The sequence below is a fragment of the Nanorana parkeri genome, unplaced genomic scaffold (genome assembly GCF_000935625.1).
Source record: "Nanorana parkeri isolate BGI_ZX_2015 unplaced genomic scaffold, ASM93562v1 scaffold876, whole genome shotgun sequence".
Lineage (NCBI taxonomy): Eukaryota > Metazoa > Chordata > Amphibia > Anura > Dicroglossidae > Nanorana > Nanorana parkeri.
In genome coordinates, this window is record NW_017307144.1 from 140,310 (window position 1) to 167,487 (window position 27,178).

The 27,178-nt window shown below is 37.3% G+C and overlaps 1 protein-coding gene across 1 annotated transcript in view; it reads right to left on the reverse strand.

The window, feature by feature from the left end:
* CRIM1 (cysteine rich transmembrane BMP regulator 1) overlaps positions 1-27,178 on the reverse strand; it is a 615,863-nt gene that overhangs the window by 121,046 nt on the left and 467,639 nt on the right. Inside the window, exon 9 of the mRNA XM_018565709.1 lies at positions 14,175-14,303. Within this exon, the coding sequence (XP_018421211.1) occupies positions 14,175-14,303 (129 nt within the window). The remainder of the gene's footprint in view (positions 1-14,174; positions 14,304-27,178) is intronic.

A 27,178-nucleotide genomic window follows, 5' to 3' on the forward strand; every position in this document is an offset into this window, starting at 1 on the left:
CTAACATTCATAACACATATCTCACTACACATTTTAGCATTAATGGTCCAATTCTATTGTTCATATTTAGAAAAAAGGCATAGTAATAGAAAAGGTAGATAACTATGAGGATTGTATAGGGGCTCCAGCTTTGTATTTTGATCTGTTGAGTGGTACGTGTTATTTTATAAAGGCTAGACAAATTATTATTGTTTCTTGTAATCATTGCTTTATAACACCTGAAAACTTAGAAACAAGAGGCTGAATGTAACAATTCTTTAGCTTAGGCATCCAAAGCACATATGTTTTGAAGATGATTTAAAAAACAAAATGCAAAAGATACTGGGCTGCTTTTCAAAGTGCTTTCATTTTGTATGTAGCACACAGAACTGTTCATATGAAAAGACATCTGTTTTTCTGTGCTGCCATCACTAAAAATGTTTTGGCCTCTTCTACTGACAAGTGATAGTGTCTCTAAGTTCTTGTAAGACGTGTGGAAGGAAACAGAGGTCCTGCATAAGAAAACTCAACTGTTAACCTCAGGGTGCAATTCCATCATTTCACATTACTCAATTTACATACTTCATCACGACCACAGCACTTGGCAAATACCATATGTCTGGAGATGTGCATGAAGTGTTTTGGAAAGTAATTCTTAACAGCAATGTATTGTTTTCTTTTGAGAAACCTTTTGACTATACTGACATTGTGGACAAAAACAAACACTTTACTTCAGGGAAATCCAGATTTGAGCTTCTAAGAATTTTTTCTTGCATCTACGCATTGTACACATTAAATATTAATTAAGGTGACCTTATGACAACCTATTAATATTACCTTTTGCTATCCCATTGAGTTAAGCAATATCTATGAAAAACAAGTTTTAACAGCTACAAAGTTTTTATTCTCAAGTCTGATTATGTAAATCAGTTGATAGACTTGAACACAGATGCAACAATACTGGTATCAAGAGAACAACAACAATTTAACAACTATTTTAATGTTATTTTTTGGTGAAATTTCAAAGCTAAGAATTTGTATATTGGGGTGGTGCATGTCAATAAACTGATCTCTTTTTTACTTCATAAGAGGATTCAAGGAATCTTGTTCTAAAGGCATTGTATGTTTGGTGGCAATTTCCTCCATCCTTTTAAGTTGGCACATTTCAGATGCTCATTCACTTATGGAAGATAAGCATGTGGATAGCCAGTGCTTTGGAGTAAAGCATATCTTGGATTTAAAGTCTACACCTAAATGCACTAAGAGTAAGAATATCTTTGGGCTTGGTTTGATATTTTTAGCAGTAATATGGCTATAAGTGTTGACAATTTTCCTTACTAGCAGATGATCTTAGTTTAACTGTCCAAGCACAGACAGGAACAGACAAGTAACTCCACAAGTAACTAAGGGTTTCTTTTATTTTTCCAAATGATAGCACAAAATCTTAAGTCAAAAGGTGCATCAAAAGACAAACATAAAAATTCCAGATTACAAGTGTTCCAAAGTTATGTTGCCTCCAGCAACGATGACAGAACTTCTTGCAGGCTCCAGAAGCCTCTCCAAAATGCTAACAGACTACACCTCCAGTGAAGCACTTGCAACCTACCAATAAACCCAAGGTGGAGTCCTTTAACTCGGGAAGATCCTCAGTTTTGATTATGATATATATCCTTTTCATCACAATACCCTCCCCTGTTCATGTGTGGGTTGCAACACAAGCTGCTAACAGCTGCAGTGGGTTCAGGAGAGGGTAGTCAAGTTCCCCTGGAATTGGCCAATTCAATTAAAATTGTGCATTACTATGAACCACCCAGCCCACTTAAAGGTATTAAGGAATGCCTCCACATCACCATGGGGGAGGGGGTAATTTTTCTTTGCAAATTGATAAACCAGTGGTGCAGGGGGGAAACCGCAAGGCTCTGGACCAACACCACCAGTTGGGCATCCATTGATTTTTTACTTCTACCTGGGCATTCATAGATTCTCTCAGACCCCGAAGTGGGTATGCATGAACTCCTTCAGACTTCTCACGTGGGAGGCCAGCAGTTTGGGAAGCATTACTCTGTGCAAACTGGCTTATAGATTTCATACTGCATACACACGTTCGCAGTGTACAACAAATAGCATGCTATCTTCTTTAGATGTCGTTGCCTTTAGGACTTCCGTGTGTCTGAATTCCCATCAAAAGTGAAATTAGCATGTAATGGCAGGGATATTAACATAACAGCTCCTTGTTCAAACTACTAGCCTACTCTAGCAGCTTCACTAAAATGGTGAGACAAATCAGGATTCTGTGACATCCCAATTAGCTGGCAGAGGTAGAGTGGCTTTGTTCAGCAGGCAGCAAGATCTGAAAGCAATATAAATTATTTTCAGGGCTATACATTGGAACTGCTTGTCACAACACCTGAAGTTTCTGGAAACTGCAATTCACTCCACGGAGACAAGACAACACCTGGATGTGAAGCAGCAGATACAGTATATGCAAAAACATTTAAAAAATATAAAAAAAAGTTAACAAAAAAGGTTATTACTTACCTCTGTCTCCGCCGCTCACTCCTGTCCGAAGATCTGGGGTTTGTTGTACACCAAGTTAAAGTACAGTATTGCAGAGCAACCAATCAATATAATTGTTCCATTTGAACTAAAATTTGATGTCAGATTAGTTGCTATGTTTTTGCCACATACTTGTTCTTTAGATCATGGTAAAAAAGCTACTGTGAAACGTAAAATGTCAGCAACAAAACTCAATGAACAACACCCAAGTCCTGACAGCAATTTAAAACCATAATTAGCAAACTAGATTGAAACCTGGTATACAATACAAAGTATGCTTTAAGACACAGATGACACACTCATTTGTATACTGAGAATATTCAGATAATAGAAGCATTGCTATAAAGGCAAGAGCTCAAATTTTCTACATGCTGTAAAAAAAAAAAAGATGAAAGCTCAGTAATTGATAATGATTAAAGGATTACTTTATATGCATGATCTGCACAAAGAAATAGAGTCCTTGAAAACTAGGTCTAATTTGTGATACATTTGTACTTAATTGCCGGTAGTTTTACTCAGTATTTTGCAAAACTTGCACTTCAAGAGTGTTGCTCCATGCATACGTCACCTGTATCACTTAGGCTAGTTACATCTTATTTCACCTTTAAAACTATTGATGACTTTTATTTTGCCAGAAATACACAGAAAGGAACATTTTACCTAAACAGAGTAGGTTCTAGTGGCTGAGCTAATCTGACAATTGTGAGAGGCACTGAATTACAAGACATCCATTTCTCTATTAATGAATCCGATTAAAAAAAAAATACCATCCTTAATTTAAAATAAAATACACAAATGCAGTGTTACAAACAAAGTTATGTCAGAATAAAACTGCATGGACAATTTTTTGCAATCACACTGCACTGGTACTCACAGCATTGCGGTACTGTGCGTTGCAGTGTGGACAATTACACTGTGGGTGGGAGGCGGTTTGGGGTGCCATTGAAATGAATGGCACTGGAACACACCTCCCGGAGCAGAATTTATCAGGCCAAAACTGAAAATGACTTTTTTCACACCTTTAATAATTAAAAAATTTTATTATTGTAAGCACATGGCACTTGAATAGCTTCAGCCAGGGAAAGACAGCTGTCAGCGGCAGGATTCCGCAGACGGCAGCTGAATGTAAATACAGCAGGTAATGGGCTGGTGCAATAGTCAGCCTGCTATTGGACATTTTAAAAATTGCAATAGCCAATAGCAGGCTGGCTAGTGCACCCGCCCAATGCTTGCTTTGCCCTCCTACCCAGCATGGAGAAGAGAGCTAGTGGAACCAACCAACTAATCGATAAATAGAATAGTTGACAATCAATTATTATCGATTAGTTGGTTGCAGCCCGACCTCAGCTCCTTTAGCATTACCTGTTACCGCTGTAAAATGCAGTGGCAATCATTTTAATATGGTGCCCAATGGTACCAACAATGAGAAAGCACAACATACTTCATCCCAACCAGCCTTACATGAGTCTTCAGGGACTGGGACACACCAGAAGCTGTGCCATGGCTATGTACCTGGAGAGGGCTTTGCAGCTAACACAGTACAAAAGGTTCTGGAAAGTGACACATTGCGGAGCCCAGTGCATGAAGGTCACATTCCAGTCTAGCCCCGCAATTTTAGTCCAGTCGGGTCCAGGTGTGGCCTCCAAAGCAATTGCTGAGAACACGTCAGATAACTGCTATCTTGGTGAAAAAAAGTTCTACACGGGTTGGCTTAAGGTTTTTTTTTGGTTTGCCAGTGTCCCAACCTCCCATAGGTGGCCGTATAACCTAATTTATCTAAGGTGAACAAACAAATATTTAAAATAACTTATACATCTTCATACAAATGAAACACATTTCCCTTATTCATTAGGCACCCCCCTGCCCCCAAACTGAGCTAAACTAGACCACATCCTCTCTCCCCATATGGACACTTACCAAGAAATTGCTGCCATGGCCTTTGCTGTTTGTTGACAATGTGTTGACGGATCTTCAGTGATACTTCTTTTAGAGCCTGATTACATGCCCCTGGCTGTTGTTCAGCAAAAGTCTCAAAATCAACAAACTAGAAGCACTGCGAAGGCTACCAGAACTGATCAATTTTCTTCAGCGCAGCACCGCAAGCCTTGGCAACCCGTAGCTTTTAGTGGGATTCTCAGGCTGGGCGGTTCTTGTACAGTGCAAACTGAACATATTTTCTAGGCTGGACCACATTCCATTGAACCAAATGAAGCTTTCTGAGTAGTAGCTTTGTATGTGGCTAGCTGCATATAAAATTATTATTTACTTTAATATTCACTTAAAATAAATATTGCCAAATCGTTTAAACCCCAAAATCAACATTACTTTTATTATTTTCAAACATTCGTTGTTTCAAGATATGTAGTACATGACTACCTCAAAAAGGTTGCCTACCTTTGCTCTTCACACTTATGTTGGTTACCATTTACAGTGACTTAGATGAGAATTCTAGGAGGAGACAAATTGATTTGGGGAAGGGGGCTAAAAAAAAGCATCCATAATGCACAACACTGGAGACAAATATACTAACACCATTGAACAAGGAAAGGAATACAGCAATAATGTTTGTATCCTGCAATATAAGGAAAGCAAAATTTTAAAAAAGGTAGTTTCACAATTTTAACCATTATTTACAGTTTAAATGCTTTATTGGTGAACTATATTTACTAAAATTGAATCTTAAAAAGTTACACAGAAATATTTCTAAATGGAAAATGGCCTCTAAAATGTTAACCTCTGAAATGAAAGAGGAACAGACATCTAAAGCTTTAATGACTTAAATAACTAACTTGCAGGTTTCTTTGTAAATGTCAACTGCAGTTTTATGAATGTGAATCATTAAGATTGGTAAATACTTTTTGTGTGTTTAATGTTTTAATGCACAAAAGCAGTTGCAGCTCCAGTAATTCCCCTTCCTTTCTATAGCTGCATGCCAGGCAAACAGCTAAATATAAACTATATATAGGTTAACTTACTAGCCAATATGTGTAGTTCTGTTAGCTAGTTTTGTAATCCAGTAACCCCTACCATACACTAGACCCAGGTAAGTAACCAAACATTTCTCCTCTGCGGTACAGCTTGGTCACTGATCACTCTCAACCTGCTAAATCAACACTGTATGAGCATTACAATTCCTCTGCCATCACTTTGCTTACCCTGCTCACTTCTGGTCAGCAAGCTGTCTCTCTCTTTCTCCTACTTACAAAAGTCCAAATGTGCAGCAAGAACCTAAAGCCCAACTCCCACAAAATTAAAAGTTTCCCCTTGCAGTGGAGCTGCCCCTGCTCTGCAAGGGTTAAGTGCTTATTTATATATGGGGGACAGGAAAAGGTTTTACTTACCTGATCCCCACTTACCCAGAAGCTGACACTCTCCTCTTTCCCCCCTACGCTCTGGCTGTGGAATGTCCCTTGGTATACATACTGCAGGGCTATGGGGCCCGAACTGTACTTGCTGATGTCAACTGTCCTTAGACCACTGAATCGAAGGGGAAAAAAGCCTTTGGGGACTGGTCTAGAAGTCCAGAGGGAGCTAGCGGGAGCAGGGATCAGGAAAGCAAAACAGCTTTTTCCTGTCTAGGAATAAACGAGCAGTTAACCCTTGCACTGCAGAAGCAGCCCCACTGAAAGGGAAAACATTTAAATTCCCTGGAGTTGGGCTAGTTTAATATAAAGGCAGATTAAGTACTTATACAAGTTGTATACTATTATTGAATATACATTTAATGTTTTGACATTTATAGTCACTGGCCACTTTATTAGGTAATCCTGTTTAACTGCTCGTTAATCAGCAGATGAATGCATTTAGGCTAGTAAGCATAGTGAAGACCATCTACTTAAGTTCAAACCGAGCATCAGCATGGGGAAGGAAGGTGATTTAAGCGACTTTGAAAGTGACATGATTCTTGGTGCCAGATGGGATGGTTTGAATATTGTAAAAAAAAAAAAAAAAAAAACAACTGCTGATCTACTGTGATTTTCACAACCTTATCTAGAGTTTGCAGAGAATGGTCTGAAACAGACAATATCCAGTGAGAATCAGTTCTCTGGGTGAAAAAGCCTTGTTGATGTCAGAGGAGAAAGGCCAGACTGGTTAAAGCTGATAGAAAGGCAACAGTAACTCAAATAACCAGTGGTTACAACCGAGGTATGCAGAAGAGCATCTCTGAATGTACATTTAAAACCTTGAAGCAGATGGGCTCCAGTAAAAGACCATACTGGATGCCACTCCTGTCAGCAGGAAACTGAGGCTACAAATCACAAGGGCTTACCAAAATTGGGCAATAGAAGATTGGAAAAACATGGAAAAATGCTTGGTCTGTTGAGTCTCGATTTTTGTTGCACACCAATCGTTTTGCAACTAACATTTTTTAGTGCAGAAAATTGAAGTAAATTAATGACTGCTATAGGTGAAGGTAAAGGCAAAGGCAATATCATATATTCTGGGCAGCTAAAGGTTTATGTTTTAATTGGGGGAAAAAATGCACATCTTGGCAGAGGTGTTTAAGATATCTCATGGATAGCAGCTCAATATTTGAAAGTGGTGTGCCTGTTTGTGCATAACTGTGCCATGGACACACAATCACTCGCATATCATGTTGCGGATAATCTGTGACACATTCATTTGTATAGTATAAGGTTCCAGACTGATGGTTCACCAATTACCATACCACCTCCTAACTGTTCCTCATTTGAAAGGACTGTCCAGCTTTTGGAACCAAATCCCTCTGTCCCTCTTTCCTTGTCAGTTGACTTTTTTTCTTTGTATGATGTACAGATATCTAAGAAAATGTACTATTTAGATACCAAAAGTGTTATTCTGCACTAAAACCTTCATTCTATCTCCTAATAATCTTGTTTGCTATTTTGAAAAGCCAGTAGAAAAAACAAAAAACTAAATGGTAAAAAATAATAATTCTGGATTTTACCACTCATTTTTGGCACATCATTTCTCAATCTATTTCATTCTTAAACTAATTAAATGCTTAACTGTGATTTGCAATGTTTTAAGGTTCCACATTATGGTGTACAACCTCTGTGTCATCAACAACAATTGCTGTTGAGTAGTGATGGCTGAACTTGCCTGGGTTTCATTTGTGGGAGGTTGGTCAAAAGTGTGCAAATTGTGAACTTTAATGCCAATCCCATTGAAGTCAATGGAAGGTAATTTCTCTTCATTTTAGGGCCAATAGGCAAGGGATTGTCAAACAAAGGGCATGAGGAGCTGTTCACTGCCCTGGGGGACAAATACCATTGTCTTATTCTGCGGGGAGCAGCTCTTTTAATAATGCTTAAACTGACACATTAAAAATGCAAATAAACCATGCCCATAAACATGATCCCTTAAGGTGGCTGTACTTGTATGAAATATTAACCTCCGACATATATGAATCGCTTACCCAGAATGCAATTTTGTATTTCTTAAATTAACATACAGCCTCTTGTGATTCCCTGTACAGCAGCACTAAGACAGAAAGAGGAGGGCCATAACTTGTGGCCAATAAGGTGTCTTGCACGCAAGCATGCTTACAAAGGACAACAATTACAAAAGATCAAATTAAAGGGCTGAAATCTGTCTGTTACTGCTTCTTCACTGTCCAATCACAGGTTGAGGACAGAGATGTGACCTAACTGTGCTGCTTAACTGCAGGGAAAAGACAGGTCAGTAGGGTGGCTGTGGGGTCTGGAAGGTCTGATTTACCACGTGTTATGTATAGCTGTAAAGTAAAATGCCTACATATATAGAGAATAGCTTATCATGCAACGAGTTGATGTACAGTTGTGGCTATATACAGTATGTCCAGCAGCAGCTGCAGTGCTCCATGCTCTTGGTATTTGTTTGATTTGTTTGACAGAATACTATTAAATATGTGTTTGCTATACAACCTGATGTCACTTTCAAAGTCATTATGAAAAAGTGATATAGACAGTGTATATAGACAGTGTAAAATTCAGTACAGCTCTGGTAAAATTACAAAACATGAAAAGATATAGAAAAAAAGTGTATATTCTTGAACAAACATAGCTTTCCAATGACAGGAAATCAGGGATAAATAAAATGGCAACGTTTGTAAATGGAAGGAATATGTGGAACCTGGCAACAAATCTAACATTTCAGTTCACTGTCTAAAGGTGCCTATACACCTTGCGATTATCGTACGATAATCACGGGAAATCACGCAATTGTACGATAATCTGCAGGTGTATGGAAGGCGTGCGACCGTTTCTACTGTACGGTCACACGTCTTTTGTCAAACGAGCATGCTAGAAACCCCGCCGAGAATCATACGATTGTCGGCGGGTTAGTGGCATGCTCGTTCGACAACTGCGGAACGGGCCGGTGTGCGCACACTGCCCATTCAGCATTGCGGTCATCTGAAGCCCGCCCCCAGCGGGGGGGCTTGCGATAATCACAAGTATGATCTGCCTGTCCAAGATGGGCAGATCGTACAAGCTTTTAATTAACTTACAACCATCGCAAGACAAAAGTCTTGCGATGTTTGTAAGGTGTATGGGCACCTTTAGCTTACTGCTACTGTTTACTGTGGGTGACCACACTTTCCTACAAAGTGTAGCCTGTAGAATTGCCCCTTGCATGTCTACAGTTAAGTACACCCTAGATTTAGATAAGAAAAAAAGGGTTAAAAGCCCTGCCCATTTTTTTTGCTGTCTATATACCATTGAGGAGATATCCCCATTACGTCCCAGAGACACACCAGAAAGTAAGAGAAAATCTCCTGATGTGATAGAAATTCCCATCTTAATCCAAAATTTTGGATTTCCCCTACTTTTTTTTCTTGGTGACAATAGTCCTCTGACAAGCTTTCCTGAAACTCTGTAGACAAGCACTCAGAAGTTGATTTAATGCAGATTAATAAACTAACAGAGTGAAAGATAAGCTGGGAGATATGTGGCATTGATGGATCCTTATGATATAACAAACAGAGATCTGAGTTGTACCGCTTGTGAACCCTCATGTGATAGTGCCAGTCAAAGGCGGTAAAGGTTCATTTAAGTTGAGCAATCTCACACATAAGTAACATAAAACAACAAATTATAATAGGTAAGTAGCAGAACACAACAAACATGTCCACAGTCAAAAGCTTCAATGGCAATTTTGGCAGTTGCAAGTCCTACACCTAAGGCAACTGCCAGGAGACCCAACACACTGGAACCATGTGCCAAGATCTGGCAACATTATTGGTTCTTGCTGTTTACAAATGCAAAACTGCTTTCTTGTTAAACAGTTAACTTCAAATTTGACAAAGAGGCCATTGATAATGATGCAGGTGCCAGTCAGTACTGACATGGAACAAGCTGCTTAGGATGCATATGTAATAAGGCTTCTGTGCACCTTTTCTTTGCAGTCTCACGCTGTGTCTGACACATTTCTTACTTCCATGTATATGCTCTATACCAATTTTGTTCTAATTCTTGATATTTTACAGATAATACAAAGTGGCTCTTTCTCAGTCAGCAAACAAACTCCTTTTATAAATGGCTTCAAAGAGAGCAGAGCACATTTCTGCCAGAAGCTCAGAGCTTTATGAGATTCTGGAACAGCAATGCCACGGTTACCCTGCATGGCACGTTGTCCCTATTCAAAACAAACAGCAAAACAAAAGGAACAGATATTGACAACACAATAAAAATGTTCTTTGGTACTAAAAATAACTACAAATTAAAAACCCTTTACTTATACAACAAACATTCTTCAAAGAAATGTAAGTTTTAAATTTGATTTTGATTTTAAAAGTTAGAACTAGCGTTCTTGGTAAACGTATATATATTTTGGTTCAGTTTTTGAAAACATGTTGTTTCCTAATGAATTTTCTACTCTACTGCTCTATAATATGAAACTTCTTTTATAATTTTTTCCTGCGACATAACAGAAAGCCCTTGCTGGGCACCATTTTCTAGGGCTGAAACAACTAATCAATAAAATCGATTATAATCGATAATGAGAATCATTGTCAACAATTCTCATTATTGATTAGTTGACTTTCGATTAGTTGAATCCCCTGCCGCCCTTCTGCTCTCCTCCCTGCTGGTGCTGGCTGCAGCGGTCTGTGTCCCTTTCAGTCCCCGTTGCACTCCCCGCCTGTATCGGCAGAGGAGACACAGACCACCGCAGCCGGCACCAGTGGAGAGAAGAGAATGCAGTGACTCTGCATTACCCCGCTGACCCCCTCCACCTCGTACCTCCACTACTATCTCTTTCTTCTGCTGCCCGCCCCAATCCTCCTCCTCTGTCCGCCCCATTTATCTTCCTCTGCCCGCCCCGTTTTTTTCTCTTCCCCCCATACCCCCGCTTCTGCCGGTGTTCTATCAATCCCTCTGACTTGAGTCTGAGGGATTGATAGAACACCAATGTCAAGTCTCCCATCAGCGGCTGGAAACAATAGCCAGTCTGCTATTGGATATTTTAAATTGCAATAGCAGCTTGGCTATTGCACCCGCCCACTGCCTGCTGTCAATCAGCAGAGGAGGACCTGAAGGAGAACTTTCCCTCCTCTGCTGATTGACAAAAGTCAGCGGGTGGGTGCAATAGCCAGGCTGCTATCGGCTATTGTAATTTAAAATAGCCAATAGGAGGCTGGCTATTGCTCCTATCCACTGCATGCAACATTTACATTCAGCTGCCTCAGTGAAGTGGAAAGGTGACACTCTGGGTCTAATAGACCCCCTGTCACCTTAAAGAGAACCTGTCATCTCAAATGTGCTATCACATAAGGGGCTTGTAAGCCGCCCCATGTGATAGCAATGAAGTTTTACAAAAATTAAATCAAATTAAAAATACCCCCCAAAAGTTTAAAGTCCCCCGACCCCACAAACCCATGCATACTAACAGGAACATAAGTTACGCATGAAAACGATGATTGCGATATCGCTGCATGCCCCAGAGTGAGAGCAATAATTTTCTGGCCAATATTCATGGCTAACTCTAAACTGATGACCAGACTTTTGTTTATTTTAAATACATGTTTGGCTATTTTATTATATTGGAGTTTTACAATTCATATTATTTTAAATCCAATAATAAATCTAATTTAAATGTCTCATATAATGCATACAAGTATTACAAAAAAAATATTAAAAAGGTGAGAAAAGTAATTTTTGGTTTCGGCCTGACAAATTCTGCTGAAGGATGTGTGTTGTGGTGCCATTTATTTCAATGGCACCCTGGACGCTCCTCCCGCAGTGTAATTGCCAGTGTGATTGCCATCCCAGTACCGTGCTATTGCAAAAAAAATTGCAAGCCGTTTTATTCTGAAGTAAACTTTGTTTGTGACACTGAAATTGTGTATTTCATGTTAAATAGTTACATAATATTTGAGGTTGAATAAAGATACAGGTCCATCAAGTTCAACCTATTGCGTGTATGTATGTGATTCTGCATGTTTATACGTGTGTACGAGTCCCTGTGTGTTCATGTTTTTAAGAGTACCTGTACCCCTGTATTTCCAGACCCTAACCGCTCTCAGAAGAAGCCCCTACGCCCCTTGTGGTTAAATCTTTTCTCCACCAGTTTTAGGTGGTGGCCTCTAGTCCTTGTTATGGTGTTTATAGAAAAAGGTTTATGGCTGATGCTGCTATCCCCATTGAACATCTTGTACATCCAAATCATGTCCCACTTAATCTCTTCACTTCCATCGTGAACATGTTTAGGTTTAGTAGCCTTGTCTCAAAGCTTTGGTCCTCCATCCCTTTAATTCGTTTTGTTGCCCTTCTCTGGACTCTCTCCAGAGATGGTATTCAATTTTTTTTCCTTTAACCGATTAATCGAAAAAATTATTGGCCAACCAATCGATTATGGAAATAAACCATAGATGCAGCCCCACCATTTTCTATTATTAAGTTTAAATTGTACAAAATCAGCTGCATTGAGATTTCACAGGGTTGCACTGAATTGTCAGGGCTTTCTGGCCTAATAAATGCCTGTAATCTAAATAAGTCAAAAGAAGAGTGGGCCAGTGGCTAATTCTCACCATAACATGCACAGCAATGCATGCAACAATAAATATGTGCTGTTATAAGTTTTTGCATGCACTGCATTGCTTTTGGCTGGATGTCATTCAGAGGAGTTTTCAGAGGCATAATCTAGGGTAATACATTCAAAATGCAGCATGCAGGACAATTTCATAGCACAATACAACACATTGGTAGTAATAGGTCCTTTTAGAAACTATTTACTAATTTACTAAAGGCAGTTTTTCAGTGGCGAGCGCTTATTGGGCAGCATGGTCACAGGACTATGCTGACCAATGAGAAGCACTTCTGAGCCAGGGATCAGGTCCTGCAAGTAAGAAGCCTGCTCATTTGCCAGCATGGGCATGTGACCACCAGGGTGAAGGAGAGTTTTTCCATGGACCATACATGTAAGGGCACTACATTGGCCACCAATGTAAAGTGTATTTTCACTTTTGCAGTCAAATTGTTTAAATTGCTTTTATTCGGGTTAGGGCTTTAAGGGTTAGAATTTCTTGTTTCTATGTCTTTGAAATGTTAGGAGGTCTGTGACGGGTGAAGGATCTAAGGTGGCTTGTTCATTGAATGTTAATTGAAGCTTATTAGATAAACACAATCCTCAAATTTCCTCAAATTTCAGTCCCAAGCCTTTCCAGACCACTGTGAAAGAGCTAAGAAAAACCTGGAATCAGACATCTTGCCTGATTTACCAAAATATCTAAAAGGTTTTTAAAAATTACTTTGCAGTATGCTGTTTGAACAGGAACACATAACGAACATATAGAGGGGGTTTTCTCAAATTTGACTGCAAAAGTGGAAATACACTTAAAGAGTGTGTTTTTGCACTGAACAACAATGTAAGGGAACACTACAGTTGTCACTACATATCTTTTCTGGACATTATTATTTTGCTCCATTTTCAGGTTTGACTCAGAGGGAGGAATTTATCAGAACTGGAGCAGACAAAATCTGGAGCAGTTGGTACAAGTACAGATACTATTCGAGCTCCAAGACCAGACTAGAGAAAAATGTAAAAGTTAGGAGGCAGCTGTCATTTGTAAGGAGCACACAGGAGTTCATGGGATTTGTACATCTCTGTTTTAATGTATGATTTTGTTTTTATAAATAAAAGGATGCACCGATACCAATTTTGCAAGTACAAGTACTGATACATGTTTGTTTATTTTCTTGTGACAGTTTTTCTAAAATAATATCGACTAATGATTTCAGAACAGTGGTGGAGCACCAGAGCGAGGTCCCAGCTGCAACCCTGGTAGTTCTCATGAAAATGCCAAGTATCGGCATTGGTACTCAAAAAGTATCGGTGCATCCCTAACAATAACTGTAAATGTTATTACTTATTTTATTATTATATCTACAATTCACTGATTAACATACAGTCAGGTATACAAGGTGATGACTTCTTCAACACCCAAGTCCCCACAACTAATTAGACATAAAGGTTAACTCTGTAAAATATATAGCACATACTTTGTAACTAAGGGGCATGGAATTTTTAGAACTTGAACACAGGCTTTGCTATACAGGCGTGCTTTAAGGCAAAGTGTATTTTTAATGTAGTACTTATTTAGCTTAAAAAAACAAGATGCGTGTTTGAAAAAACCATACAAATAGAGTAAAGCTAAGATGAGACTACAACAGGTAACTTACTTGTTTTGCACTGACATGTGCGGCATCCATTCTGATCTAGCCGGAATCCATAACTGCAATCTCTGTCGGTCAGTGTGCAGTTTGTGAACAGATCACATGCTGGTGGTGCCATAGTGATGTATGTGGGTTCTGTGAAAAAATAAATGTCTGAAATTAAACTGTAAGATAGAAAATGTGTTTCATAATTATTTGGATGTCAGAATAGAGCCATGCTTTGATTTCAGAAAGCACAATTTACAGAATACATTAACACACAGCAATCAAATAGCAAATGACTGTTTAGGCACTGCTTAACTGAAGAAATAGGATATTGTGATTGTTTGCTGCAGCTCACACATTATTATGGCTTTTTTTGCTGTGCCTAATTCCCTCTATTAGACCCCCCTATGATACTGTATATCTTCAACTTTTTTAAAATTCAGGTGTCCTGTTTCAAACTTATATTTGTGACTTTCTACCAATAAAATGAATATTTAACTATAAGACTAAGTAGAATTGTTGGTTCAAATATGACTGTTCTTTGTCATTCAAAAATAATAGAGGTGAACAACAGTTGCACCCATGGCACGTTCAGCTCAAATGCTGATAACCGTTGTGTAAAGAGACTCTGTCACTTTAAGAAATCAAAAGCTGTTGACAAATAAAGCATGGGCTCCTAGAGGTGTAGCTGCTTTCAGTATCTCCTGGTTTGTACTAACACTGGGCAATTCTGACAAGCAAAGCTTTTTTTCACTTTCTGATAATACTGAAGTGTGCCTGCCCCTACTGCCTCTGGAAGAAAATACCTTCTAGACTAGGTTTACACCATTCTGTGTGCCTGTTAGGCATTTTCTCGCCATTTCAACATTTGTTTTAATGCACCTTGCTGCACGTTTTATGTATTTTAATGAGTCCTGAGCAGGGTGGATTTGATTTAAATCACGTCGTTTTAAATCACAATTTAAATCATGATTAAAACACTAGTAAAAAGGCTTGATTTAAAACAACTCGATTTAAATCATAATCAATCGGGGGGTGGGGGAGTATCATTGAAAGCGCAGTTTGACAATACTTCTTTTTAAGTGCATGATAGGTGAGTGTGTATTCCCAAGGGGAAAATATTCAGTGATTTGCACTATTGTCACTTTAATCTCTGAGCACAATTGAAGCTTGGGAATGAGTTGGAGTAATTGGAATATCTAAAAGGAGAATATGAACTTGTTTATGGACTAATACCAGGCATTTGCACAAATTGATGCACAGTATTTGGATAGCTTGTGTTATTATTTATTCCTTTGTTCATATTTATTTACATGCAATTGTTATATGTATTTTATGTTTGCAATTTTAAGCACCACATTTTTAGATTTTAAACATCTTTGGGTGCACAGGATTTATTACAGGTTTTCATTGTACACTTTTAATTTAGGTATTTTAAATAGCGCCCTGCACTTTAATAAATATAAGTGGGATTTCAAATGATAATGAGCACAACTGCTTAGGGTAGTGTTAATAGCGTGCAAATCTAAAGAACACAACGTGCTATAGTAGGGGCTGGTTACCATGCAATAAAATACATTGCATACCATGAGTCAATTCACTGAAAGACAGACCTACACTTATTTGGCCACACAGATGTGAATTAGCATCATTTTAAAAAAATGGCAAAGCTGTACGCATTAAATTGTAAAACCCATCTTTGGGCAAACCAAAAAGTACCCTTGCAGTGGGGCTAACCCCCACTGCTTGTTTATGACTAGGGGACTGGAGTAAAGCACTTTTACTTACCTGATCCCTGCTCACCGGACGATTAGCGCTGTCCTCTTCTCTCCACTCCAGCTGATGCAATGTCCCTCGGCGTCCTGACATCTAATGCAGGTTCTTGGAACCTACATTAGATGTGACAGTAGACTCAGCAAAGGAATAAATGAAATGGGCAATATTGAAGAAAAAAAAAAACCCCCAAAAAACTACACAAGTACAAATAGATCTCCTGTGGAGAATTAAAAAAAAAAACCCACAAAGGTTTAATATCACTTTGAGAGTTGGTTTTTATAACAGTATAATGTTGACCACACAATATAAAGTGGATGTAAACATTTTTGTGCCACAAAAGATTACCACAATGGCCCTTATCAGTCTCTGAAGTAATCAAATCCTATCTGCTTAGGTAAAAAAAATTGCTCACAAACATCTTTGTAACATTACATTAGAAAATACAATGCCTGGAGCATTAAAAATAGCAGAACAACAAAATAAGAACGAGGTGAACAGAAACACATTTTTAATTTAATGGAGGGATCTAGCCTGTGTTCTGAAAAGCTTTGTGAAATTTTCAAGGCCCAATTTCCTGCACAAGTGTATGATTGTGACAATGAATCATTGCAAGTGCTTACACAGACACTTGCCAACTTTTTTAACTGTTTAGCTGCCATTCTGCATCCTAATTATTTGGGCATTTTCTTAAACAAAAAAATTCAAGCTTTTTTTCTTTATTAGTCACAGATGCTACAAACACTTCTGCCACAAAGAAATCCCAAATAGCCAATGCAATCTCTTACACTTATTAGAGTAAAACAAAATGAAGACTATTACATTTAAAATATGAATAACATATTCTGACAGTGCAGTATTTTATTTTATCCTTTTATCACTTGCACAAGTCTCAGTGTAGGAGGGTAAACTCTAGAAAATATAACACCTGACACTTTATTGTAACAGGTATGACCAGATCATCAGTAATTAGGAGGACATAAGGGAAAGAGCTTCAAGGCACTGGATCCTAATAAACAGGCTATGAAGCATAGTTTCACCCACATCTTGTCCCCATAAGCCTCCCCTCAAAAACAAAATGAATCACCTGTAAGCTACATATGCAAATAAAAAGGAACCCATACAATATGGAATGTCATTACCTAAGTCCATTTAAATAATATAAAATAATGAGCATGTTACAATATAAAATAATGAGCATGTTACTACAGAGCAAATGAGTACTTCCTCCTTGTCTTTGCACTGACACTAAAGCTTATGAGTTACATGAAATGGAAGTCTCTGCCTCGGTCCATTAAAACCCTGTCATAACATTTTTTTGAGTCGATTCCTTAGAACAGCTTCCTCCATGATTGCACTTCATAGCCCTCTCTTCTCCTGGGAGAGTCTACTCTCCTTGCAGACCCAGCATATCTGCACCCCTCTCCTTACCTCCATAAAAAATGTATGTAGTTGTGGGAAGGAGCAAAGGGGAATACTATATAGTGTCACTTGAGTCTGCTGGGGCTGCTGACATCACATCCACGATATGGTTGGACAATAATGAAGTCTGACAACCCCTAAACTGAGTGGGGAGAATGGGGATATTGTACTGAACACAGTACAACCCTCATTTCTCCAAAATGTGCAAGCCATCAACAGCAGATTAAAATCTTATGTCTGTGCTAATCATTCATGGGATATAAAAGAAAACATTCCAGTTTACAGCACTATTGACAGAAAACAGCTCCAAGTTTGATGGAAAGCAGAGACCCTGGAGAGTCTGGAAAGTGTCCTAATGCAGCCATATATAACTAACCTGTCGTAAAACATGTCTAGCAACAAAACACACATCTGTAGGTCTGGTTTTATTTGAACAAAGAATGAACTTTAGTACTTCTCATGCTCCCAGCTCCATCCATAATCCATAATTCCTGCTATGATAAAATTATATTCATAAAACACAGTGATGGGTAATCAGGTAGCCTTTGAACACACCTAAGCAAAATATGCATAGGATTTATTATTTGGTCACTACTGAATCATAATTTCATTCTGTTTAATAATATGTTGATTGTTGGATGGTAAAACCTTTTCATCTGAAAATATAGATATAGCTAACAAAATTGGCATTATGAGAGTGTTCGCTATATCATCATAAAACACTTCAGCACACCCCTCCAACCCTTTGATTGGTTGTGTTATTTCTGTAAACACCATCTTCAGGGACCACAAAATATGGCTGCATCTGCAGCTGAGTAGCTTTTACTTTCCCGTGCAACTAAGAAGGAATGCTAAGTTATTTACGACTTACTTTGTCAGATTGGACTCTGAATCCAAGTGGACTCTGAACTAAACAAAAGGCCAGCCAAACTTTGTTAAGTATTTTTTTTCACGTTTAACCACATATATTTTGCTGCTGCTTATTGTCTATTTGTTAACATCTTTTTAAAATACATTTCTTGCACCATTTTTTTAAAACAATATTTTAAAATTGTCTAGCAGAATCCCTAGTACTCAAACAGTAAATAAAAGAATGTATTGCCTGTGTGAAGAAAGCTATAATATTTTAAACTCTGCTACATTCCTATCTGGGTATGGAAGCAAGCATCACAGACATTTTTTTATGTTCAGAATTGTTACAGCAGATACTGCGAGCTACAGTCCATGTGTGTAAAAAGGGTAACTATGGAGTTACCCTGTCCCAGTGACACTCATTCTCAGTCTGCTGGTGCTTAGATTTTTGTCCCATGAGCTGGAAAATCTGGTCAGGGTGAGGTTTAAAGTGCAATATGTTACAGGTGGCACCCTTCAGCAGTTTCAGAGCTTTTGGATGTCTACCCAAAGGAGGCTTTTACAGGTAAATAACATGCATGAAATATATTAAATGCACATAATCCTTTGGGGAAATGTTGGCAATGGTCTGGGGACCGAGTCTCTTTGAAGCTCACCTCACTTTACAATCTGACTATGCCAACAACTATGCTGCCGGTTTGGGTACCAATTCATTGGATAATTTAAATTGGTTAATATATTGCATAGTTGTTGTAAATCTAAAGGAAGCAGTACAACAGTCGTACAGTCAAAGTGTAATGTGTATGGTGAGCTACAGGTAAAAAGTGTTAAATTTAAATGCAATGTACACTCCTGATTTTAGAATTACAATATTTCATATTGGTTATTGTTTACAATCATAGTCACACAATGTTTTTGTCTTTAGTTTGTCTTTTTTTTATTCTGCTTCTCTTTTGCTTTTCACAAGTGCTTTTAGTGTTGTTGATGTTTTTCTGCTAGGCTTGTTTTCCTCAGACTTAAATGAATAAGAACAGCAAAAGAAAAGGACTGCAACAAATACATGAAAAACACTTTTTTGAATCTTGTAAACAACACAAAAAAGGACTGATGAAAAACATGAATGCATCAAGACCTTTAAGTATGTTATAAAAGTATGATATAATAGAGTAACGGAGTTACTGGAAAAGGAATTATCAATTATCAGTTCAGTCCTTTGCTGCTACAGGATGGATGTTTGAGGCTTTACATGTGAAAATCTTTTGTACTAGATCAACAACACTCCTCTAATTTGATTAATGCTGCCAGCCTATTATGTATTTTGTCCTTTGTCCAATTTCTTGCTCTTCTAAATCTAAATACTTGAAGCTGTTAAATACAGGATTAAATGGATTATGCTGAGCACTGAACATATTCTTAGTACAGGACAGTACAGCATACCTTCCTTTATATATGGGACCTTTCCATTGCCCAATGATCTACCTGTACCAGGTAAACAACTTGCCCAAAAGTAAATAAAACCTTTTGAATATCTTTCATGGGGGCTTCATGATATACATGTTTTTGTTTTTACTGCTTGAAATAAAGACACCTTGGGTCTGTCTGTTTCAGACAAGTCCTGTCTGAAATAGCTTGATCAGCAATGGTGAGCAACATGTGAGACACGTTTTTAAAATTCATTACCTACACCCACTACCACTCCACTACTTCTTGTATATGTGATACAATGCAAATAAAGAACACAATTCCAGCACATTTGATTGCATTTATTTTTTGTTGTCCTGAGCTCATTACCTGAGCAAAGTATCTCTTAATAATGAAAGCTCTTCCAGTTTAATTTCTTGAAGCCAGTTTTAAAGGATTTCTAAAGTAATCGCACATAATCTCCGGTTACAAAACCAACTCCCCGTTACCTGGCATCCATCCATGAGGATTGGTAGACTCTGGATAAATGTAGTTTCTGGTTGCTTGAGAGTTGTTATTAAAAATAGGTCTAACTAATGCCATACCCCATACTATACCAGAACATAAACTCTGTATTGACTTCCTATTAATATTAAAATGTAGTAATCAAAGACAAATTAAGACAAATAGACACACAATTATTTCCAGGATAATACATGCCGCAGATAAGCAACACAGTACTTTTTGCTGGTTAGATGAGAGTTCTGGTTAGTTGAATACCGGACAACTGAGAGTTTACTGTAATAGGAATACATACTATAGTTGTTTTTGATAATGCAATCAAACCTTGTAATTCCCAGTGTGCTTTGTACTGTATCCAAGGATATCACTTCTCAAACAGTGTCTATTGGTTGTCTAATATGCTGAACAGTTTATCATTAATCACAGTGCCTTAAATTTGAAAAGTAACAAGGTAGTGCAGCTCACAACCCTGCAATGTACAACACTACAGTGCACAGTGGCTGCAATCAAAATAAAAAATGATTTACCAAGAACTTTATCACAACATCACTGTGAAATAAAAAAAAGAACAGTTGACTATTCCCTAAATGGCTGCTTCCATGATATATTGGCAACCAACGTACTAACAAGCTAATGACTAAGGAATTTAGCAAACATAACATTTTACAAAATGACTCTAGGGCAAGAGTAAGGTATTTTAGATAAATCTCCAAAATGCCATCTTTATTGAAATGGATTAATAGAATCAATATTTAATTTAACAGAACCACTTAACTCCTTGACTTTCTGCTCTTTATGGAACATATCACATAGAACTGAGGAGAATTTGAGCAAGTTTTTAGCACACCATGCTGCATATATTTTCATTAGCAGTGAAAAATAAATGCAATACAGATCACTGGGTGAACCTAACTGTAAAGCTTATGGATTGCTGTCTTAGACTTGTGCAATTATTTTCTACACCAACATGTATTTGAGTATGGTGTGCTCACAAAAGACATTTGAATTCTTGCATAACGATTAGATATTAATGTAGGAATGAATCATTACTACTTTAACTCTAACATTAAAGGCATGTTAAGAGTTTTATATTTAAAAAAATGTATCCATGACAGTAACTAAAGTGGCCAATAACCAGTATGGGATTGGTGATGTTAGTCAAAAGAAATAAAAAAAAAAAAGCCTAGAAGTGTTAGGAGTTAAAAACAAAACAAAACAAAAAAACTGTGAAAATCTGCTCAAGGTAATATGAATCTATAACCAATAAACCTGACCATTTTTCTAAATGATTTAGTCAGTACCACTGGCAATGTAGTTACCATGTTGGGGGTACTTAAGGATCATAATTCAGCAAAATGGACCATCCCATTCAATTCATGATTTCAGAATGTAGGTAAGTTAGTGCACTATATGGGCATGTCAGTTAAAGGAATAAAGGTAATTCAAATCCTAATGTACAAGCTGGAATCACTTTTGCATGCTTGAAAACACCCCATGTAACTCCGTATTTGTAACTGGGCAGTGGTTTTAATATTTAAGTCTATAAATGAGCACTGGTATTCAAATAATATCCAACTGTAATCATCTCATGCAGAGATCGACTTTACACCTTAAAAGGCAACCTCAAGCAGAAGCATAGGAACTCTCATAAAAAAGTTAACATTTAATGATCACTTTAACATCCTCAATTTGTTTATGGGGTGGAAAAATCTGCAATAACACAGCAGAAAATACTCTGTGAACAGGTTTTACTCTTTGAAGTAGGAGTTTTAAACAACTGTTAAATTAAAAGAAGATTTTTAGCTGAAATGAAGATTAATACCTAATCTACTTATCACAATTTGGGGCAATCCAAGCACTGATTTCACCTGACACAGTTAAACACGGATGAGTGGATACAGCAACCAAATTTTCATCTCCACATGACAGATAACTATTTTTTTCTTAGCAGCTTGACAGCTTCCTCTAGCTTGCATGTATATCCAATGTGTATGTGTTTTTTTTTTTATTAGCAATTTTTTATTTTATTTAATAGACAAGAAAGAAATACACAAATTACAAAAGTATATTGCCATTGCTACCGTATTCGTAGTAAACAAAACGTAATGAACCCATAGTGATAATAAGATCATATTACTAAGAGCAATATGCGTTCAATCCTGGTGAAGAAACTTTCGGACATACATGCAATATTCAGAAATGAAAGAATGTCGTTTATAGGCAGCGATCATGCATATAGTTTCAATGTGCATAGCCAATAGTAAATGCAAAGGTTCGATTCATGGAGAAGTTTGCAAAACATGGCTTGTAGTTCAAACCTTTGATTAACAAAAAAGACAAAGGAAAGAAACCAGAACCAGAAAATAAATAGAAAAGTGAGGAAAGGATAGTTAGAAGTAGAAACAAGAAACCGACTCCACCTCAGGTCTCCAAAAGAGTGGCCCGGAGCACGTCCTCCCTCTATTATTATTATTCAGTGGGGCCAGTTTTTTCCCTCTCATCCCATGCCTTCCAGACTTTGTTATAGGAGGGCAAGGTGTGATTCAGTCGAGCAATCAGATATTCCATTTTTTGAACGTCTTATATTCTGGCATAGAGGTCCATGTCTGAGGGAGGAGTACTGCACTTCCAATGTAGGGCTATAAAGCAGCGTGCAGCTGTCAACACATGAGACGCCATTTTTTTCTAACATTTATGGGGCGTTCTATGTGTTTTATAGAGCTGTCCAACACTATCTGCACTGTTATCATTTAGAAGATTGCTTTGCCCGGGGATGATATGTAGACAGCTGTCCATTCACAAAGGCCTTGTAGTACCCAATGCAATATGCCCACAATTGTCCAGTTAATACAATTTTAATCACATTGTTTAAATAAAGCCTGAGACAGAGTTCTGCACACAAAGAGAACATAGTCTGGCACAATCTCTGACCACATTGCTATGGGTAGCATGGATTGCCACATTTACAGCAATAATGTTCTCATAAGGATGTTGCAAAATCCACATGGTCACTAATGGCACATTGATGCTTCTGACACATATCACTGTTCTTAATAGGAATCTTGAAGCAACAATGAAACAGAGTGGTTCTTGAAGTGCAACTATGAGCTTAAAAAAAAAACAACTTACAGACATGTGCAAGGACAGCCCTTGCAGTGTAAGTGCAGTGTGCAATTCACTCCTTACCTCAAAGCATTTTCTGTGCAGCTCTGTGTCCCTTGAAAAATGCATTGCATGGTTTTCTTGGATTGACACTTGTTTCACTCAGCCCTGGTCTTTGAAAATTCTCCCCACTGTATTCACAGAGGTTATTTGTAGAGGATGTTGCCCTCAATTGTAGTAACCTATATTAATTCCACAATATGAAACCATAATGTATCTAAGTCTAAACAAGGATATTGCAACAAGCTTTTTTTTTTTTTAGGGGAAGATGCTGTTTTTATTGGCAAGGAACAACAATAGTTCAGGACTATACAAAGACTACTGCTGTGCAGTGATAAACTGAATATACTGGCCGAGTTCAATTCTTTCATGTCAATTGCTGCAGTACACTAATTTACCAGAAGTAAAGGATTTATTTCTGAGCAAAAGAAAAGCCACCCACTTTTAATCAGATCTGGCTCAATAATGAAATTGGATTTAATTCTTTACTTCCAATTATAGATCGTAATCCTTTTCACTTTTTTTCTGTGGAAGTAATTCCAGCATTGTTGAGAGCATTGCCCTAATTTCACAGCGCATGCTGACCAACTTCAATGAATGGGCAGTCTCCCAGGTGAAAGTTGGTGATTAGTTGGTGAGGTCAGAACATGGAAGCTCTAAAATTATTCTGAAAGAGGGAGATTAACCTGTTCACTGCACCGAATGGCACAATAGAAATCTGTTCCATGAGGTACACAGGCTACGCTTGCCAAACACATTACACCTGACACAAACGCCTAATACAGAAATGAAAATTAGATTTTAAACTGAAATAAAGAGGTAAAAATAAATAAAAATAAATCACAGATTATAGGTTCTTAAGCATTGCTACTATGACCTACCTGTATTGATTAGGACAATCTCCCACCACCCATGATCTGGATGTGACAACCAGGGCTTGTCTGTGTGCCCCCTCATAAGCACCTTCTCTGGGTATTCCAACAAGCCTATAAAAGATCTGCCGGATCAATGATATTAAACTAATCAAGCATGCATGCAGCCATTCCACTTCAGTGTCCCAAACTAATTTTCCTCATGAATATTTGGAGACCCCATTCCTGTTGAAGGAAGCCATGGCATTCTGAACTTTATGCAGTCATAACTTGCAGAGGGCGGGGGTCAAAAGTAGTTGCAGAAATGTCCGCAAACTGTATAAACACACAAATTACCTACTAACATTTCCTTTAATTTAAATCATAAAGTAGGCCAGTGAAAACACATCCTAACAAATAAGACACCCAATCTCTATACTGAGTATACACAAAATTTAACTTGGGATTTCTAAGTGTCAAGGCAAACCATACAATCCACTAATTTTACTTATGCATAATAGATGCACCGTAAAGACCTAATTTTATCAGCGGTTTCGTTTCTAAATACTTTCTATAAGAAAACCATAAAAATCAGTAATATTTCAGGCATTATGGCTGACTATTCAATCTACATATATTTAGCTAAAGTACAATTCCAGCCAATACTTTTTTGTTTCCAAGTGGGACGGTTTAGAACCTCTGTCAGATTCTTACTCCTCTCTTTGTCCTTATTAGTGGAGATTCCCCCTTACTTACTCTTGCCAGGCAACTGGAGGAGGAAATCCCCCAAATAAGGAGAAATTTAATCATTAGATATCTAACCAAAAACAACTTTTTGACTGGAAGATTTACCTTCTGCTCCTGCCTGGTGACAACTGTTAACTTTTAGACTTGCCGTCAATATTCTCTCTCAGTGAGCATGGTCCCCACAGCAAATAGAGAGGTCAGATCTCTACAACAGGCACAAAGACCGCAATAAAAACCTGACAGTAGGTACAATCATTTTCAAAACTAGGTAAAATGTTTAGGCTGGCGTGATCCTTTCTGTTTAAATGCAGCCTACTTGATGACCCAATGTAAATAAAAGGTGGTGTTTTTTATATATACATATATATATATATATATTTCTCTTTAATAACATATTTAATTATAAATGTTTCACATAGCCAAAAGCAGAGCAAAATATGAAAAATTACTTTCTTTACATCTGAAAACGATGATCTTGCATAATTACATACATACACACTTTACCTGTTTATAAAAAATACGGTTCTATATAGGTTTAAGTACTAAATCCAGCAAGGCATTAAGTGACTTTATGCATCTGCTGAGGGATCCAAAAATCCCCATCACTGTCTGTATTGATTCACATGAATTCATCCATGCCTACAATCTTTCTTTTTATGAAAGCTATTGCACATTGAACAAATATGTCTAGCCTGGGTCTGACATAATCAGTTAAGACACTGTAAGCTGATGTCTTCATGTGCTAAAGAAATAGTTTACTAAATGATAAGTCAGACAGTCTCCGATATTTACTGTCTGCTATGAAGAGACAACTTAGAAGTGTAATTTACTTTACTCAGTCAATTGGTTGGATCATTTAAATTTTTTTTATAATATATCATGTTACATTGACACAAAGACAAAGTGTTTTTTTAAGGATAAGTATTGTATTATTGGAAATATTTTATTTTGTTTTATAAAAGAGCAACATTTTTGTTTTTTTTATGACTAACCATTAATAATACATATGAATATTTCATATTTACCACTTGCATCCAAGATTATAAACTTGAAACCATAAAAAAAATGTTTAAAACGTTAAAACAAAATTGAAAAAATAAATATTCCCATTTAACAACTATATTTCAATTTTAGATACATTTTCCATTTAACTTTTCAAATAAAGACCTTCTTCTGCACATAAGGTAGATTCTTGTATCATACACTGAGTCTGACAATATAACAGGTTGCCTATTGATTAATGCAGCTCACCATACAACTGGATTTTTCAAGGATTTACATAGACTTGAGTCCTCCTTAGCAATTCACTTTTTAAAATCATAGATTTTGTATAATAGCCTTTGTGTACCAAGTAGCTTTATTTACCCACTTCAGCTCTCGCACCTGTACACTCGCTATGGACCAGAACAATTTTTACATCTCTACTATGGGCATGTTCATTCGGAAAAAATGTCATTACCTAAAAGGTGAAAAAGGTATACATTATTTATTAATTAAAATCCATATCTCTAAGACTCTACGTACACAAAAATCAGAAAAATACATTAATCAGACAATTAGATAAATATACACTCACAACAGACAGATAAATATATACACACAAAAATATATGACTGCAAACCGCCCAAAAAACTCATGAGTAGATGAGTGGGTTAATGAAAAAAAATTTTTTGACAATTAGGAGACATGCCATTTAAAAAGCCAGATGTATTTGGATATTTTTTGGTATGGAGACAAAAAAAGCGCTGTCCATAAGGTAAATGCCGATATATGCTGAGTTTCACGATAGTTGCCTTTGTATGAACTAAAGGACACAAAAGGTATCGGAGTTGTAGCCACGGAGAAAGCGTATCATGTGGACATGTGGACACAGTACCTCTGAGAATGAAGGGGGTGGGATGACACAATAGATATGAGAAAAGATATTATTTTATATATATATATATATATAACTTCCCTTCCCCGTTCTTTTTTGCTAAACATTACCTAAAAGGTGGCCATACACTAGTAGATTTTCTTTTGTTTGACCTTCTGTTAGTTGATGGGGTCAAATCAATCATCGATTTTGACCATAGTGCTAAAAAAAAGTAGCAGGATAACCAAATTCTAACAATGATTGTAGTTTTTGTTCGGAAAACTCCATTCATTCCAAAATCATATGTTAAAATTAAACAAAATTGTGTTTGACATTTGTCAAGTCTCTGATGGCATTATCGGGTGGAAAAGAAAGATCTTTTGTTTGGAAATCTACTAGTGTATGGCCAGTTTAAGATAACACAGTAATATATATATATA